At 43.3% G+C, this 15944-nt stretch overlaps 1 protein-coding gene across 1 annotated transcript; it reads left to right on the top strand.

Moving 5' to 3' along the window:
• The first annotated feature begins 1840 nt into the window (after positions 1-1840).
• Positions 1841-15679, top strand: LOC311124242 (glutathione S-transferase LANCL1-like). Its single transcript, XM_084198418.1, has 10 exons — positions 1841-1933; positions 2331-2479; positions 2707-2824; positions 2962-3172; positions 3741-3894; positions 11234-11380; positions 11796-11978; positions 12530-12706; positions 13582-13654; positions 14293-15679. Exons 2-10 carry the CDS (start codon positions 2393-2395, stop codon positions 14367-14369), a joined length of 1227 nt encoding a protein of 408 aa, XP_084054544.1. The 5' UTR covers positions 1841-1933; positions 2331-2392; the 3' UTR covers positions 14370-15679.
• The last annotated feature ends 265 nt before the right edge of the window (positions 15680-15944 follow it).

Here is a 15944-nt window from a genome sequence, read left to right as displayed (position 1 = left end):
CCCAGCACAAGGAATTAGCTACTGTAAAACAGATTATTATGGCAGTGTGAAAAATCAGACTCATAAGAGGCTGGTAGTTCATTATCATTACAGTGCATTAACTGTGATACAGAGATCCTATCAAAGCTTGCTATGAACAAAGACTCCTGTGGAAAATTCTGGTTTGCAATCTAGCAATTAACTTCAAGCTATGCTTTCATGGTGCTAATCAGGGAAGACCTCCTGTGGAGCTGTGTACACTCTTAGAAAAAAGGGTTCCAAAAGGGTTCTTCAGCTGTCCCCATAGGAGAACCCATTTTGGTTCCAGCAGAACCCTTTTGGGTTAGAACCCTCTGTAGAAAGGGCTCTACATGGAACCAAAAGGGCTCTACATGGAACCAAAAGGGTTCTATCTAGAAGCAAAAGGGTTCTACCTGGAAGCAAAAGGGTTCTACTTGGAACCAAAAATGGTTCTTCAAATGGTTCTCCTATGGGGCTAGCCGAAGAACCCTTTTAGGTTCTAGATAGCACCCTTTGTTCTAAGAGTGTAGTGTACAGAAATAACCGCCCATGTTCAACTTCATAAAAAACATGTTTTCCCATCTCAAGAGGTTCAATTTAAAAAATGACTTTAGTAGGTGCCTATTAAGGGCCAAATAAAGTATCAGGGATAACAGGATTTACATTTTCATCTTAAATCAGCCATACATCCCCTCCTGACAGGGGGAATGGATGCTTGTTGTGTGCAACAGGGAGCGGCAATTGAATGCAAGCTTCACCCCAAAAACTGTTTTGCTAAATTATTTCTAGCCTGTCTATCTATGGGTAACAGGGTTGACGTGTTATGCTCGACCCAATCAGTTTTCCACCACAAAACACCAGAAATGGCCATAAAGAGTAGAACCAGCACACCTGCTTTTACACTATGATTTGACTATTACATGTAATATTTAAAAAGGAATAGTTTCACCATATTAAAACGAGAGTTCAGTTCACGTAACAGGGTTAACCTTAAAATGAGGGACAAACGAATCAGTAATCACATTAAATAAATAATCATCTTCAGAAATGACTTTGTCAAAGCAACAAAATAACTAGGGCTTTACAAAGATGGTGAAACTTGGAGACATTTTAGGATTAAGTGGGTTGAAATCTTCCTAGATGTGACACAGGGTTGACGGTGGGAACTGAATTTTGACACTTTAGCAAGTCTTTATTCATATTAAAAACCTGATTGATTGAATTCTCCATGTGGTCTATATTAAAGGGCACTTCATTTAATATAACAGGCTTCTAAAATGTAATACTGGTGCACAACTTCTACTTAAAATATAAAATGGACTATTTTCGTGGAACGACTCATTTGCTGTGTAGGACCTTAATTCAGAGACTGGGTTGGGTTTTGATCATTCAAAACAGACATGTAGGCCTTCATAGCAAAACCTTATGCTTTGTTCAAAAGGCGACAATAGTTTAAAAACTTGGGTGGATATCATTCCACCAGCTCAATCTATCTCTGCCTGCATCCAATTTGTAAGTCGCTCTGGATAAGAGCGTCTGCTAAATGACGTAAATGTAAATGTAAAATGTAAATAAAATCTATAGCATTGCTCACCCCTTTTCACTGTCATTATGGCACCCGGGAAATTACACAATATAATTGCCATATCATATTTGTAATGCACAGGTGGCAGCATTACAAGGTGGCACTTGAAGATTAATCATGTTTTATAAATTAATAGTCAGTTAATATGATAGTTGATTGTTTAACTCGTTATTTACTGTACATCAACATATTACCTCACACTGTCCTCATCACTGCTCGAAGTAACTCAAATAAGCCTGTAATGCGGCCTCCTTCACACCAGGTGGCCACACTGACGTTGTAAAGTCCATTCAACGTGTTTGTCAGTGAAGCGAGCAAGAACATTATAAACATCAATCGTCTGCAGTGGTATGTCCTTTTTATCGACTGACTTTTAACATTCGGCGTATTTTTTGTGTATTTAGCGCAAAGGCATGTGTTTAAAAATATTTGCTAATATTGTAGCTATAGCTAGCTGCACTATCACACATGCTAATTTCAATGGCGACTGAGCACATGATATTGAGTTAGCTTAGCATGCTAGCGCTATTTAGCATAGCTAGCAAGTTTGGGGGCGTGTAGCACGAATCTCTTCCAAAGCAGTGTCTCTAACTAGATATTTGATTTAGTTAGATAGCGAGATACGTTGTATATTTTTGTTGCACCCTCTACCAAACAGTTGTTGGAATTAATGTAATGATCTCTGTAGCGAGAGACAGACCGAGAGTGGTCTCAACATCGTGTGTTCCCATCCCACCTCTCGCAGATTCCTTCTCGTTTGACCAAGAAACTTGAGCATTAGTGGGAGCGGAGGGGAGTTGGAAGAAAATGGACCAGAGAGCTTGGAAGAACCCATACGCAGACTATGATGGGAACCCTGCATCTGTGCAAGAACTATTTGATTCACAAGGAAAGGTATGACGCTAACGTTAGCTAGCTAAAGTTAAAGCTAGCTAGGCCTGGTAAGCAAATGGTCATATCCTGACTGTACAATTCATAGCCTACATGTCATGAGCCTTTTTATGCTAAATGCATCACGTAACTGAAATATATGCAACATTCAAAGGACTTCAAAGCCAGGCCTACTGATAAAGATCTAATACAATATAATCCAATATGTTCTGTCATGGTGTTCTCTACAGCTCACAGCAGAGTTTGCAGGGCGGCTGAGCAATGCCATTAGTCAGCTGTTGATGCACATGGAGAATGGGCTCAAGTCTGCCGACCCTAGAGACTGCACTGGCTACACTGGCTGGGCAGGTGAGGAAGAAGAAACCACCATCTTGTGTTTTCTAGGTTTAGGCTGTGTTCTAATGTCACCTCGAATCACAAGTCTCCTAAACTCTGTCCATTCTTCCTCTCCCCCTCGTCTCCCCCAAACCCCTCTCCCTCCATAGGCATCGCCCTGCTTTACCTGCACCTCCACGGTGTGTTCGGAGAGCCTTCATTCCTGCAGAAGGCTCTGGACTACGTGGGCCACAGCCTGACGTGTCCGACGCGGCGACGTGATGTCACCTTCCTGTGCGGTGACGCCGGGCCCCTGGCCGTGGCTGCGGTGGTCTACCATAGAGTACAGAGAGCACAGGAGTCAGACGAATGCCTCAGCAGGTCAGTACAGGACATGGGCCAGCCATAAACGTGTGTGTATATAGGATCTGTTTATTTTTATTTAACCTTTATTTAACCAGGTAGGCCAGTTGAGAACAAGTTCTCATTTACAACTGCGACCTGGCCAAGATAAAGCAAAGCAGTGCGATTTAATAATAACAACAACACAGAGTTGCATATGGAATAAACAAAACATACAGTCAATAACACAATATAAAAACGTGTTGTGTACATCATTGGGGACGGCTTACAAGACTGAGAATTAAGACACTGGTGCTGTGTGTGTCTAGATTTCATTCCACCAAATCACTCATTTGATCAATATGTGGCTTACCATACTAGTCACTCCTCGCACGGGTAGATCTGAGAGGATTGGGTAGGTGTCGCAATATGGCAACAAGGTCCGCCTGACCTATTGGAAGGCAAGATCCTCACAGGTCTCCAGAAGATCCTAGGGGATAAGAGCTAGATGTTGATTTGGACAAAAGTCCACACAGTTAGTCAGGCAGATACCATAAGAGATCTGAGGTAAACTAAGTGTCCCCTCCTCTCTGCTTCCTCCCTCCAGGCTGCTGCAGCTCCATCAGTCGGTGGTAATGGGCTCCGGGGCCAGCGGGCTCCCAGATGAGCTGCTTTACGGCAGGATGGGGTACCTCTATGCCCTGACCTTCATCAACCAGCAGTTTGGTCACGACAAGATCCCCATCCAATACATCCAACAGGTCAGTCGTAGGCTCACGGTTAAGGTTTATCACATACACATTGGATATGTATTCAATGTGTTTAACAAGCACTGTTACGTTGAGTGTGTTCAATAGAAACGCAGTTGTTTGAGTGAGCTACGGAGCATTGTCATCAGAAAGGTGAACGATTTTCTAAGTAGGACCATTTGATAATTAAATGAAAATGTTACCCTTTTCACACTACTGAAATGAGCTTAGCCGAGCCAAGTACTGTGCTGGCCTGGTAATGCATCCATTGCTGGAACTGTGCTCGTAAGGACAAAGCCAGGGAGGCCCCCCTCTTGTAGGCCCGCAGATGTTTTTTTATTTTAGTAACTGTCTTGGTCTCAACATACTGTTGAGTTAGAATACAGAAGGTGCTATTTTGAAATGTGGTTGGGCATTGGCAGTTTCTCTCTTATGTCGGTCATTAGCTCGGTTCCATCAAATTGGCGACAGATTTTCATGCAAATATTCTAGAAGCACATATTTTCCCACCAGTGGCGCTTCCACCAAACAGACTTTCTGTGGATACAAATCAGTGGGTGATGACGTAGTGCACACAATGTCACCAACGTGGTCCTCTGTAGCTCAATTGGTAGAGAATGGCGCTTGTAACGCCAGGGTAGTGGGTTCGAACCCCGGGACCACCCATGCGTAAAAATGTAAGTCGCTTTGGATAAAAGCGTCTGCTATATGGCTTGTTATTATATTATTATGTACGCTTAAGTTTACATGTACTGAATAAAAATCCAAAGTCCATTGCATTTTCAACTCTACCGATAGTTTTGTCACAAACTGTTGCGTCTTGGCCCATGTGCTCTGGCCAACAGCTCACAGATAGTGTGGGTAGGCTAGTCTACATGATGAGATTATTATGGATAAGGGAGAGATTATTTTTTGTCAATCATCGCTCATCGTGTCACCAGAATAAGACCCTAAAAATGTATTGGAAGGGAGCATCAAGATCACTGTGCACTTTCACCACCCTGTGAAGTTCATCACTTATTTCATCTGTAGCCTAAAAAACTTCATGGTTTCCCCGAGTCGTAGTGGGAGGACCACACATCCATATCATCGCGTGACTCCAAGTTTACTTCGGTATGATGGTTATTATATCAATATTTGCGCATAAAGGCGTTCCCACCGCCATTTGTTGCATAATTTTACAGACACAAAAAGATACCACCATGTTGAACAAACAAATTATCTGTGTCCATTTATAAAATTGTATCAAAACTTCATTTATTTTTTTATTTTTTTATACACGGTATAAGTAGGTGTGACTTTACTCGCATAAAAACTGTGGATGTAAACGTTGTTAGTTATTCACTCAATTAGCCCATGTCAGAATTTTTTTATTATTTTTTATCTTTAGAATGGTAAATTAATCTAGCCAGCTACCTAAACTTGTAGTAGTCAATGTCAAGTTACGGACCCCATTTGATTTTGTTAGTCACTCTCACTGAGATATTTTATTAACATTGCCTAAAGACAGGGCCATATTGCAGTTTTACATTTTGCCTAAAAATCAGATCTCAATGATTTTTTTTTTTTTTTTTTTTTTGAAAACAAATAGTGAATTGCCAATAAGTTAGAAAAAAATTGAGATATGGTGTGTCCAAACCATTGACTGGTAGTATATATGTAGATAGATACTACCAGTCTAAAGTTTGGACACCTACTCATTCAATGGTTTTTCTTTATTTTTACTATTTTTTTTACGTTGTGCAATAATAGTGAATACATAAACTATGAAATAACACATTTGGAATCAAGTAGTATCCAGAAAAAGTATTAAACAAATCAAAATATATTTTATATTTGAGATTCTTCAAATAGCCACCCTTTGCCTTGATGACAGCTTTGCACATTCTTGGCATTCTCTCAACCAGCTTCATGAGGTAGTCACCTGGAATGCATTTCAATTAACAGGCGTGCCTTCTAAAACGTTAATTTGTGAAATGTATTTCCTTCTTACTGCATTTGAGCCAATCAGTTGTGTTGTGACAAGGTAGGGGGGGGTATACAGAAGATAGCCCTATTTGGTACAAGAACAGCTCAAATAAGCAAAGACGAATGACAGTCCATCGTTACTTTAAGACATGAAGGTCAGTCAATATGGACAATTTCAAGACCCAGTGTTACCGCTGCTGCAGAGGATAAGTTCATTACATTTACATTTTAGTCATTTAGCAGACGCTCTTATCCAGAGCGACTTACAGTTAGCGCATACATTATTTTATCGAACCCACAACCCTGGCGTTGCAAACGCCATGCTCTACCAACTGAGCTACATCCCCTGCCGGCCATTCCATCCCCTACCCTGGACGACGCTGGGCCAATTGTGCGCCGCCCCATGGGTCTCCCGGTCGCGGCCGGCTACGACAGAGCCTGGATTCGAACCAGGATCTCTAGTGGCACAGCTAGCACTGCGATGCAGTGCCTTAGACCACTGCGCCACTCGGGAGACGTTAGTTACCAGCCTCAGACATTAGTTACCAGCCTCAGAAAATGCAGCCTTTTTGTGGTCCACTGTAGCTCAGCTGGTAGAGCACGGCGCTTGTAACGCCAAGGTAGTGGGTTCGATCCCCGGGACCACCCATACACAAAAAAAAAAATGTATGCACACATGACTGTAAGTCGCTTTGGATAAAAGCGTCTGCTAAATGGCATATTATTATTATATATTATTATAAATAAATGCTTCAGAGTTCAAGTCACAGACACATCTCAACATCAACTGTTCAGAGGGGACTGTGTGAATCAGGCCTTCATGGTCAAATTGCTTCAAAGAAATCACTACTAAAGGACCCCAATAAGAAGAAGAGACCTGCTTGGGCAAAGAAACACAAGCAATGGACATATTTGGTTCCAACCGCCGTTTCTTTGTGAGACGCGGTGTGGGTGAATGGATGATCTCCGCATGTGTAGTTCCCACCGTAAAGCATGGAGGAGGTGGTGTTATGGTGTGGGGGTGCTTTGCTGGTGACACTGTCTGTGATTTATTTAGAATTCAAGGCACACTTAACCAGCATGGCTACCACAGCATTCTGCAGCGATATGCCATCCCACCTGGTTTGGGCTTAGGGGGACTATCATTTGTTTTTCAACAGGACAGTGACCCAAAACACACCTCCAGGCTGTGTACGGGCTATTTTACTAAGAAGGAGAGTGGTGGAGTGCTGCATCAGATGACCTGGCCTCCACAATCACTCTGCGCAGAGTGAAGGAAAAGCAGCCAAAAAGTGCTCAGCATATGTGGGAACTGCTTCAAGACTGTTGGAAAAGCATTCCAGGTGAAGCTGGTTGAGGGAATACCAAGAGTGTGCAAAGCTGTCATCAAGGCAAAGGGTGGCTATTTGAAGAATCTCAAATATAAAATATATTTGGATTTGTTTAACACTTTTTCTGGTTACTACTTGATTCCAAATGTGTTATTTCATAGTTTTGATGTCTTCACTATGATTCTACAATGTAGAAAATAGTAAAAAATAAAGAAAAACCCTTGAATGAGTAGGTGTCCACACTTTTGACTGGTACTGTGTGTGTGTATATGTATCGCTATCTCTGTATATATCTCTAAATAAGCGTCGTACAATTAAAGGTCAAATACACTGCATTTCAAACAGTCAGCAATAATCTAATGAATTCAGGGCTTGTGAAGTTATACCTAGGCTAAATATAAGCTTTCCACAACCATAAGACCCACTTATAATTTAATTATTTTATCAAAATAGTTAACCTGCTTTTCTTTGTTTTGTTGCAATCACTGATCTGGCTTTTAAGTCGGTCTATGAAAATGCCCTTTTTTGTTACAGATGTAGCTAGAACCATCCATAATGCAACTTCACTAGTAATGACTAACACACGTCTCAACAATCTCTCAAGCCCACGTGCTAGTGATTAGTCAGTTTATCTTTTATATTTCAAGTTTAGCCAACTTGGGTCCATTTTCTAGCTAACAAGGTTGAACAGTTGAATTGTTATGAACAAACCTGTCTGTCTCCAACTGTTTGAAAAGCATGTTAGCCTGTCCACTTTGTTCAGATGTATACCAGTCTTTGGCTAAAATGCTGCTAAGGGTACGTGCTACCACAATGCAGCGCGCGAAAAACTGAGCATTCATTTACATTTTACATTTTAGTCATTTAGCAGACGCTCTTATCCAGAGCGACTTACAGTTAGTGAATACATTTGTATAAATTTTTTTTTTAATATTTTTATTTTATAAAAAAAAATATATATATATACTGGCCCCCCGTGGGAATCGAACCCACAACCCTGGCGTTGCAAACGCCATGCTCTATCAACTGAGCTACATCCCTGCCGGCCATTCCCTCCCCTACCCTGGACGACGCTGGGCCAATTGTGCGCCGCCCATAAGTCTCCCGGTCGGGGCCGGCTGTGACAGAGCCTGGATTCGAACCAGGATCTCTAGTGGCACAGTTAGCACTGCGATGCGGCGCAGGAGGCATTCATTTTCTAGAATCAATGTTCATTGGTACTCTCGTTTTAGTAGTGTCTGCTCTGCATGCAATTTGAGTTGTTGAGACATAAAAAGGGTATTGTTTGAAAAGTTAACTTCTCCTCTAGTACAGTAAAATAATGTGTATTGGTGTCCATATGACCGATTCTGTTGGAACAAAACTCAAATGCAAATACAGAAAAAATTTTGCTCGGGAGGGTTCGCGTAACAATATTTCGCTTAGGGGCTATGGGCTGGTCTAACTGCATGTGTGGGTATGGATGTGGGTACGCAGACCCGCGAGCCACTGAAGCCCCTCATGATGAGTTCAGACTTTTTGTGGCCCCCACCCCCATCAAAGCTGCCCATCCCTGGACAAAACCAGAATCTAATATCAGAGCCAGTAAGTTTCAGGTCGGCACAATAGTGTGAAAAGTGTAATTATTTTCAGTTGATATAGGTTGTGTACGTTCACTCATCCACCCTACAGATTTTCAGAAGCAATACAACAGTAAAGCCTCTTTACAATATTATATTATTATTATAAGAAATCCTGCTATTCCCTCCGAACCATCAAACAGGCAAAGAGTCAATACAGGACTAAGATTGAATTGTACTACACCGGCTCTGACGCTCGTCGGATGTGGCAGGGCTCAAAAACTATTACAGACGACAAAGGGAAGCACAGCTGCGAGCTGCCCAGTGACACAAGCCTACCAGACGAGCTAAACCACTTCTATGCTCGCTTCGAGGCAAACAACACTGAAGCATGCATGAGAGCACCAGCTGTTCCGGATGACTGTGATCACGCTCTCCGTAGCCGATGTGAGTGAGACTTTTAAGCAGGTCAACATTCACAAGGCCGCAGGGCCAGACGGATTACCAGGATGTGTACTCCGAGCATGTGCTGACCAACTGGCAAGTGTCTTCACCGACATTTTCAACATGTCCCTGACTGAGTCTGTAATACCAACATGTTTCAAGCAGACCACCATAGTCTTAGGACACTAAGATAACCTGCCTAAATGACTACCGACCCATGGCACTGACGTCTGTAGCCATGAAGTACTTTGAAAGGCTGGTCATGGCTCACATCAACACCATTATCCCAGAAACCCTAGACCCACTCCAATTTGCATACCGCCCCAACAGATCCACAGATGATGCAATCTCTATTGCACTCCACGCTGCCCTTTCCCACCTGGACAAGAGGAACACCTACGTGAGAATGCTATTCATTAACTACAGCTCAGCGTTCAACACCATAGTGCCCTCATCACTAAGCTAAGGATCCTGGGACTAAACACCTCCCTCTGCAACTGGATCCTGGACTTCCTGACGGGCCGCCCCCAGGTGGTAAGGGTAGGTAACAACACATCTGCCACGCTGATCCTCAACACGGGGCCCCTCAGGGGTGCGTGCTCAGTCCCCTCCTGTACTCCCTGTTCACCCATGACTGCATGGCCAGGCACGACTCCAACACCATCATTAAGTTTGCCGACGATGAGACAGCATATAGGGAGGAGGTCAGAGACCTGGCCGTGTGGTGCCAGGATAACAACCTCTCCCTCAATGTGAAAAAGACAAAGGAGATGATTGTGGACTACAGGAAAAAAAAGAGGACTGAGCACGCCCCCATTCTCATCGACGGGGCTGTAGTGGAACAGGTTGAGAGCTTCAAGTTCCTTGGTGTCCACATCACCAACAAACTATCATGGTCCAAACACACCAAGACAGTCGTGAAGAGGGCACAACAAAGCCTATTCCCCCTCAGGAGAATGAAAAGATTTGGCATGGGTCCTCAGATCCTCAAAGTTCTACAGCTGCACCATCGAGAGTATCCTGACTGGCTGCATCACCGCCTGGTATGGCAACTGTTCGGCCTCCGACCGCAAGGCGCTACAGAGGGTAGTGCGTACGGCCCAGTACATCACTGGGGCCAAGCTTCCTGCCATCCAGGACCTCTATACCAGGCGGTGTCAGAGGAAGGCCCTAAAAATTGTCAGACTCCAGCCACCCTAGTCATAGACTGTTCCCTCTGCTACCGCACGGCAAGAGGTACAGGTGCGCCAAATCTAGGTCCAAAAGGCTTCTCAACAGCTTCTACCCCCAAGCCATAAGACTCCTGAACAGCTAATCATGGCTACCCGGACTATTTGCACTGCCCCCCCCCCCCCACCCCATATTTTTACGCTGCTGCTACTCTGTTAAAGTGACTGCATAAATAATAATTACCTATTACCTCTACTACCTCAACTAGCCGGTGCCCCCGCACATAGACTCTGCACCGGTACCCCCCTATATATAGCCTCCCTACTGTTATTTTATTTTACTTCTGCTCTTTTTTTCTCAACACTTTTTTGTTTTATTGTAATTTTTTATACAAAAATAAATGCATTGTTGGTTAAGAGCTGTAAGTAAGCATAATGTCTACACCTGTTGTATTCGGCGCATGTGGAAAATAAAATTTGATTATTATATATATATATATATATTAATTATATTCCTGTTGTGGTGTGTTTTGAATGCTCTCTCTCCCTCTGATCTGAGGCTGTGTTGATATCAGTGATCAAATCAATTTTATTTGCCACATGCGCCGAATACAACAGGTGTAGACCTTACAGTGAAATGCTTACCTACAAGCCCTTAACCAACAATGCAGTTTTAAGAAAATTATTTTTAAAAATAAAAATAATTATTAAAGAGCAACAGTAAAATAAAATAACAGTTGGGAGGCTATATACAAGGGGTACCGGTACAGAGTCAATGTGCGGGGGCACAGGTTAGTTGAGGGAATATGTACATGTAGGTAGAGTTAAGAGATGTGGCGTGTGTTTTGACTGTGTTTTGACCCTGGTCTCTCGCCCACAGATCTGTGAGGCTGTGTTGATATCGGGGGAGGGTCAGTCCCAGAGGTTCCGTTGTCAGGACCAGAGCCCTCTGATGTACGAGTGGTACCAAGAACAGTATGTAGGCCCCGCCCACGGCCTGGCAGGCATCTACTACTTCCTCATGCAGGTAATAAAGCTAGAGCTGATTGGTTTAAAACTTCCCTTTATTGTCATGCAGGTAAAGCTGATAGGCTGAAAATCCCCATTTATGCAGGATTAGGAATCTAAAGAAAACGCCTTCATATAACCTGTTATGTTAAGTCCTATTCCACCAAGTAGTTTACTAGTTGAATCATACGCTGATGCTGGAATAGTGAGTATGTGAAATGGCTGGGGGACTCTGAAGACCAGGTTGGGAAACATTGTATAACGGGACCTTAAACATCATCAACCAGGGTTGGGATCAATTCAGGGAGTAAACTTGCTTTTTCTCATTGAAAATAAACCACCAAATGGAATTGACTCCAAACTTTTCATCAACTTACTATGAAGTGTGAGCCATGAAACCTCATTGATCATCTTCCCTGTTCTGTGCCCTGCAGCCAGGCTATGTGGCGGGGGATGAGAGGGTCCACAGACTGGTGAGGCCCAGCGTGGACCACGTCTGTCGACTCCGCTTCCCCACGGGGAACTACCCACCCTGCATAGGGGACAACAGGGACCTGCTGGTGCACTGGTGTCACGGAGCCCCAGGCATTATCTACATGCTGCTGCAGGCCTACAAGGTACTGGAAACCTGGGTCCTTTTCAGTAGGAGGGAAATGTTTAGAAAAGAGTGAAACTGGGAGGTGCTACCTGAACTCATCCAATGAAAACGCAGATGTTAGCTTTTTTTTCCCGTTACAAAATGTTTTGATACGGTGTGACTCTACTGAACACACCCCAGGACTATGTTATGGATAGATTATGTGATGGATAATTACTATGGTACATGCAATCTCAGATGTAATTGGCAGAATAACATCATGGAGGCCGGGGGTCTCTTGGAGTGAAATAGTGGCATTTGGTGGTGAAGTTGTGCCAGCCATAATGTATAGCTGCAATACACAATACATGTGTCCCTTAAAACATTATCGCATTACTTTTATTCTGAAAATGTGTTTCATATGTCACATTAGTTGTCTGCCAATCAATCCTCTTGGGTTAGAAATAGACTACTGAATTTATACAGCGCTGTCTCAACGTCTCCTAAAGAAACATCCATTTTTTAGTTTCCTGTTTCAAACATTTAAAAACGTTTTGCCCTCCTGAACATGCCCCTGTTATCCCTCTGCAGGTGTTTGGAGTAGGCCAGTACCTGGAGGAGGCTCTGCAGTGTGGGGAGGTGGTGTGGCACAGGGGTCTGCTGAAGAAGGGCTACGGCCTGTGTCACGGCGCCGCGGGCAACGCCTACGCCTTCCTGGCCCTCTACAAGCTCACCCATGACCCCAAGCACCTCTACAGGGCCTGCATGGTGAGAGACAGCCTAAACTTACTGACCTGATGGGGAAATCTCCTGGCCCTATGTCCTCACCTGTTACCACAAGCAAGCTCTCATCAATTGATGAGGATGTGGAGCCTGGAGTTTCCCCTGGTCCGGTCACATGATCAAATGACTAAATTGTTGTTGTTTTTTTCTGGAAAACTCCTGGCTCGACTGTACGTCCTCATCCTCTACCACCCTCTCTGTGATGGTTTGATGTTTTAACAAATAGACATTTGACAGGGTCTCTACTAGGTTTATGACTTACTAATTTAGTAGCTTATGTCAGTGTGTTGTTATTGACAACCGCTAGGTGGCTGTCCGTGTGTTGTTATTGACAACCGCTAGGTGGCTGTCCGTGTGTTGTTATTGACAACCGCTAGGTGGCTGTCCGTGTGTTGTTATTGACAACCGCTAGGTGGCTGTCAGTGTGTTGTTATTGACAACCGCTAGGTGGCTGTTAATGTGTCTTTGCATCAACACAGACAGTGAGAGAGAGAGGGGGAGGTGTATTTGATGTGTCTTTTTGGAGGGGCTCCATATGGCTGGAGTCCCATGTGTAGTTTGAACTTTATTAAGATGCAGCTATTAATATCCAGCTGGAAATGGAGCTGCCAGATGGCTGTCCAGGCTCTTACATCTTACCCCAATGGACTGTAATGGAACCAACTAGAATGGCTTTGTGGTCACATAGGTGGGCCATTTAATCCTAGTGGCATCTAAAGTGTCACTGTAAGGCACACATTAAGAATTGGCTGCTAAAAATGAATTTCTCTTAGGACAGTGTTTGTCAATCGTCTGATACTGCATGAAGTGTTGACTGTTGTATTGTGAAAAGCCTGACTCGGGTCTTTTGTCTTCTGTAGTTTGCAGACTGGTGCATGAACTACGGAAAACATGGCTGCAGGACACCGGACACTCCTTTCTCATTATTTGAAGGTAATGTGAAGCCATCTAACACACAACATATCAAATGCTTGAAGTAGAATGTTTAGCCTAGACCAGATTTGCTCAATAATTTGGCAAATTTCAATTAATCAATGAATAGTGGAAAGCTTGAGGACATGGTCGTGTTCACTCTCCCGAGTGGCGCAGTGGTCTAAGGCGCTGCATCGCAGTGCTAGCTGTGCCACTAGAGATCCTGGTTCGAATCCAGGCTCTGTCGTAGCCGGCCGCGACCGGGAGACCCATGCGACGGCGCACAATTGGCCCAGGGTATGGGAGGGAATGGCCGGCAGGGATGTAGCTCAGTTGGTAGAGCATGGCGTTTGCAACGCCAGGGTTGTGGGTTCGATTCCCACGGGGGGCCAGTATGAAAAAAATATATAAAAAAAATAATGAATGCACTCACTAACTGTAAGTCGCTCTGGATAAGAGCGTCTGCTAAATGACGTAAATGTAAATGTCTCAAATTGTAGAAAACTGACAAACTGGGAGGGACTACCTGAACTGGGAGGGACTACCTGAACTTTGTTTTCATTTTCCTTTGCAAAATTTTTTTGCTAAGGTGTGCCCTGACGAATACGACCCAATAACTGTTTTAGACGTGAAATCAATGTGTCACTTCGTGTCCACAGGCATGGCTGGCACCATCTACTTCCTGGCGGACCTCCTCCAGCCCCTGAAATCAAAGTTCCCAGCCTTTGAGGTGTAAAAGGTATCCCTGCTTACCCCTGGTCTCCTGCCTGCTGCTCTGGAAACTATGATACACATCCAAGCACCTAATCTCTCTCCATCTCTCTCACACACACACACACACACACACCGAGACATTTAAAGAAACACACACACAGGCATATACACCGCAGAGTCACCTCTGCAGGTGATAATCAAGATGACTTTTTCCATCACAACAAAATCTTCCCACAGTCTCTCCTTATTGGCTGAACGGTAACTGTGTGTGGTCAGCTCACTGTGGTGTAGGGAGGAGGACCAGGGACAATCAGTGCGAGGGTGACATTTTGCACGAGCAAATGGCAGTGAGCAAAAGAACCATAAGATTTCAAATAGATGTGAAGGCAAATTATCCAATGTGAATTCCAAATACTTCAACTCTCAATTGCATCGCATACATCACATGCATTGCTCAGTTGTCTAAACCCTGGTTAAATTCTTATAACACTACTTGTTGAAAAGTTCAAATTAAATCATGCTTTATAATTAGTTTTTATCATGCAGATTGAGTTTTATGGTATTCTTTGCACAGATCTGCACCTTTTTTTTGCGTGAGGAAAATGTCGCCCCTAGTCTAATATGTGCATGGTGCATGGGGGTTTGAAGTGTTATGCACTGAATCTTGCTCACTATTTTGTGTCTAGACATGGGGCATAAGCAGAGATGACCACCTCAAGTGGATTGTCGATTGATAGACATCAATTGAATATTTACTTTTCATTCATTTTTATGACGTATTGAGACTTCAGTTTATCTGAGATGAAATTGACTACGATTTTTTTTGCTCAGGCTAGAGTCTGGTCAAAAGGTAGTCCTCTCAACTCGGGACCATCATTAGCCCCTTGGTAACGGGGGTTGGAGCCCCGTCTCCAATTCTCCTGTCTATGTCCCTACTATCTGTGTCTACTTTCCCGCTGTACTGTCTATGAATCAATAAAAAATTACCAAGGGGATCGGAATACCGATCAATCTCCTATATAAAAAAAAATATCTTTGCTCCAACATTCATGTTTGTTAATTTTAGATTTCACCTTTTTTTTTTGAATAACCGGAATAGAAATTCCATGGTGTAGAGGATTTTTCATCTTTGCAGATTGTGGCTGCAATAGAAACTTTGTAGTAAAATTATTATACTGTGTGACAAAGTACTACAGTAAAACTGTAATGACCATGTGACGCATCATAACAAGTGGTGTGTGTGTGATGTACGCTTGTAACTCTACTGCTCATCTACGGTTTCTTCACATTTCCATTGGCTAAATAATAAAACAAGGTATTTTTTACATCTCACCTGTCTGTTACCTTTGCTATTAAACTATTATTCATTGTTGTAGTGTTCTGAATCTGACTGGCTCCTTGTCTCAACCTGCTGTTATAATAACAGAGCAAAGCCACTAAGGGGCAGCGGAGAGTTTGTCCATTTGGAATGGGAGCGTTCACGTTGAGCGGCAAGAATCGGTGAGTCCATCCGTCCATCCATCTACTAAAGCCTCCATTTTACTGCCCCCTTGCCAAACACTTAAGTGGTTAATATACTCTTTCTGACTTGACCGCT

The sequence above is a fragment of the Coregonus lavaretus genome (assembly GCF_964263955.1).
Source record: "Coregonus lavaretus genome assembly, contig: HAP1_SCAFFOLD_707, whole genome shotgun sequence".
NCBI lineage: Eukaryota > Metazoa > Chordata > Actinopteri > Salmoniformes > Salmonidae > Coregonus > Coregonus lavaretus.
This window is presented reverse-complemented; position numbering and strand designations above follow the sequence as displayed.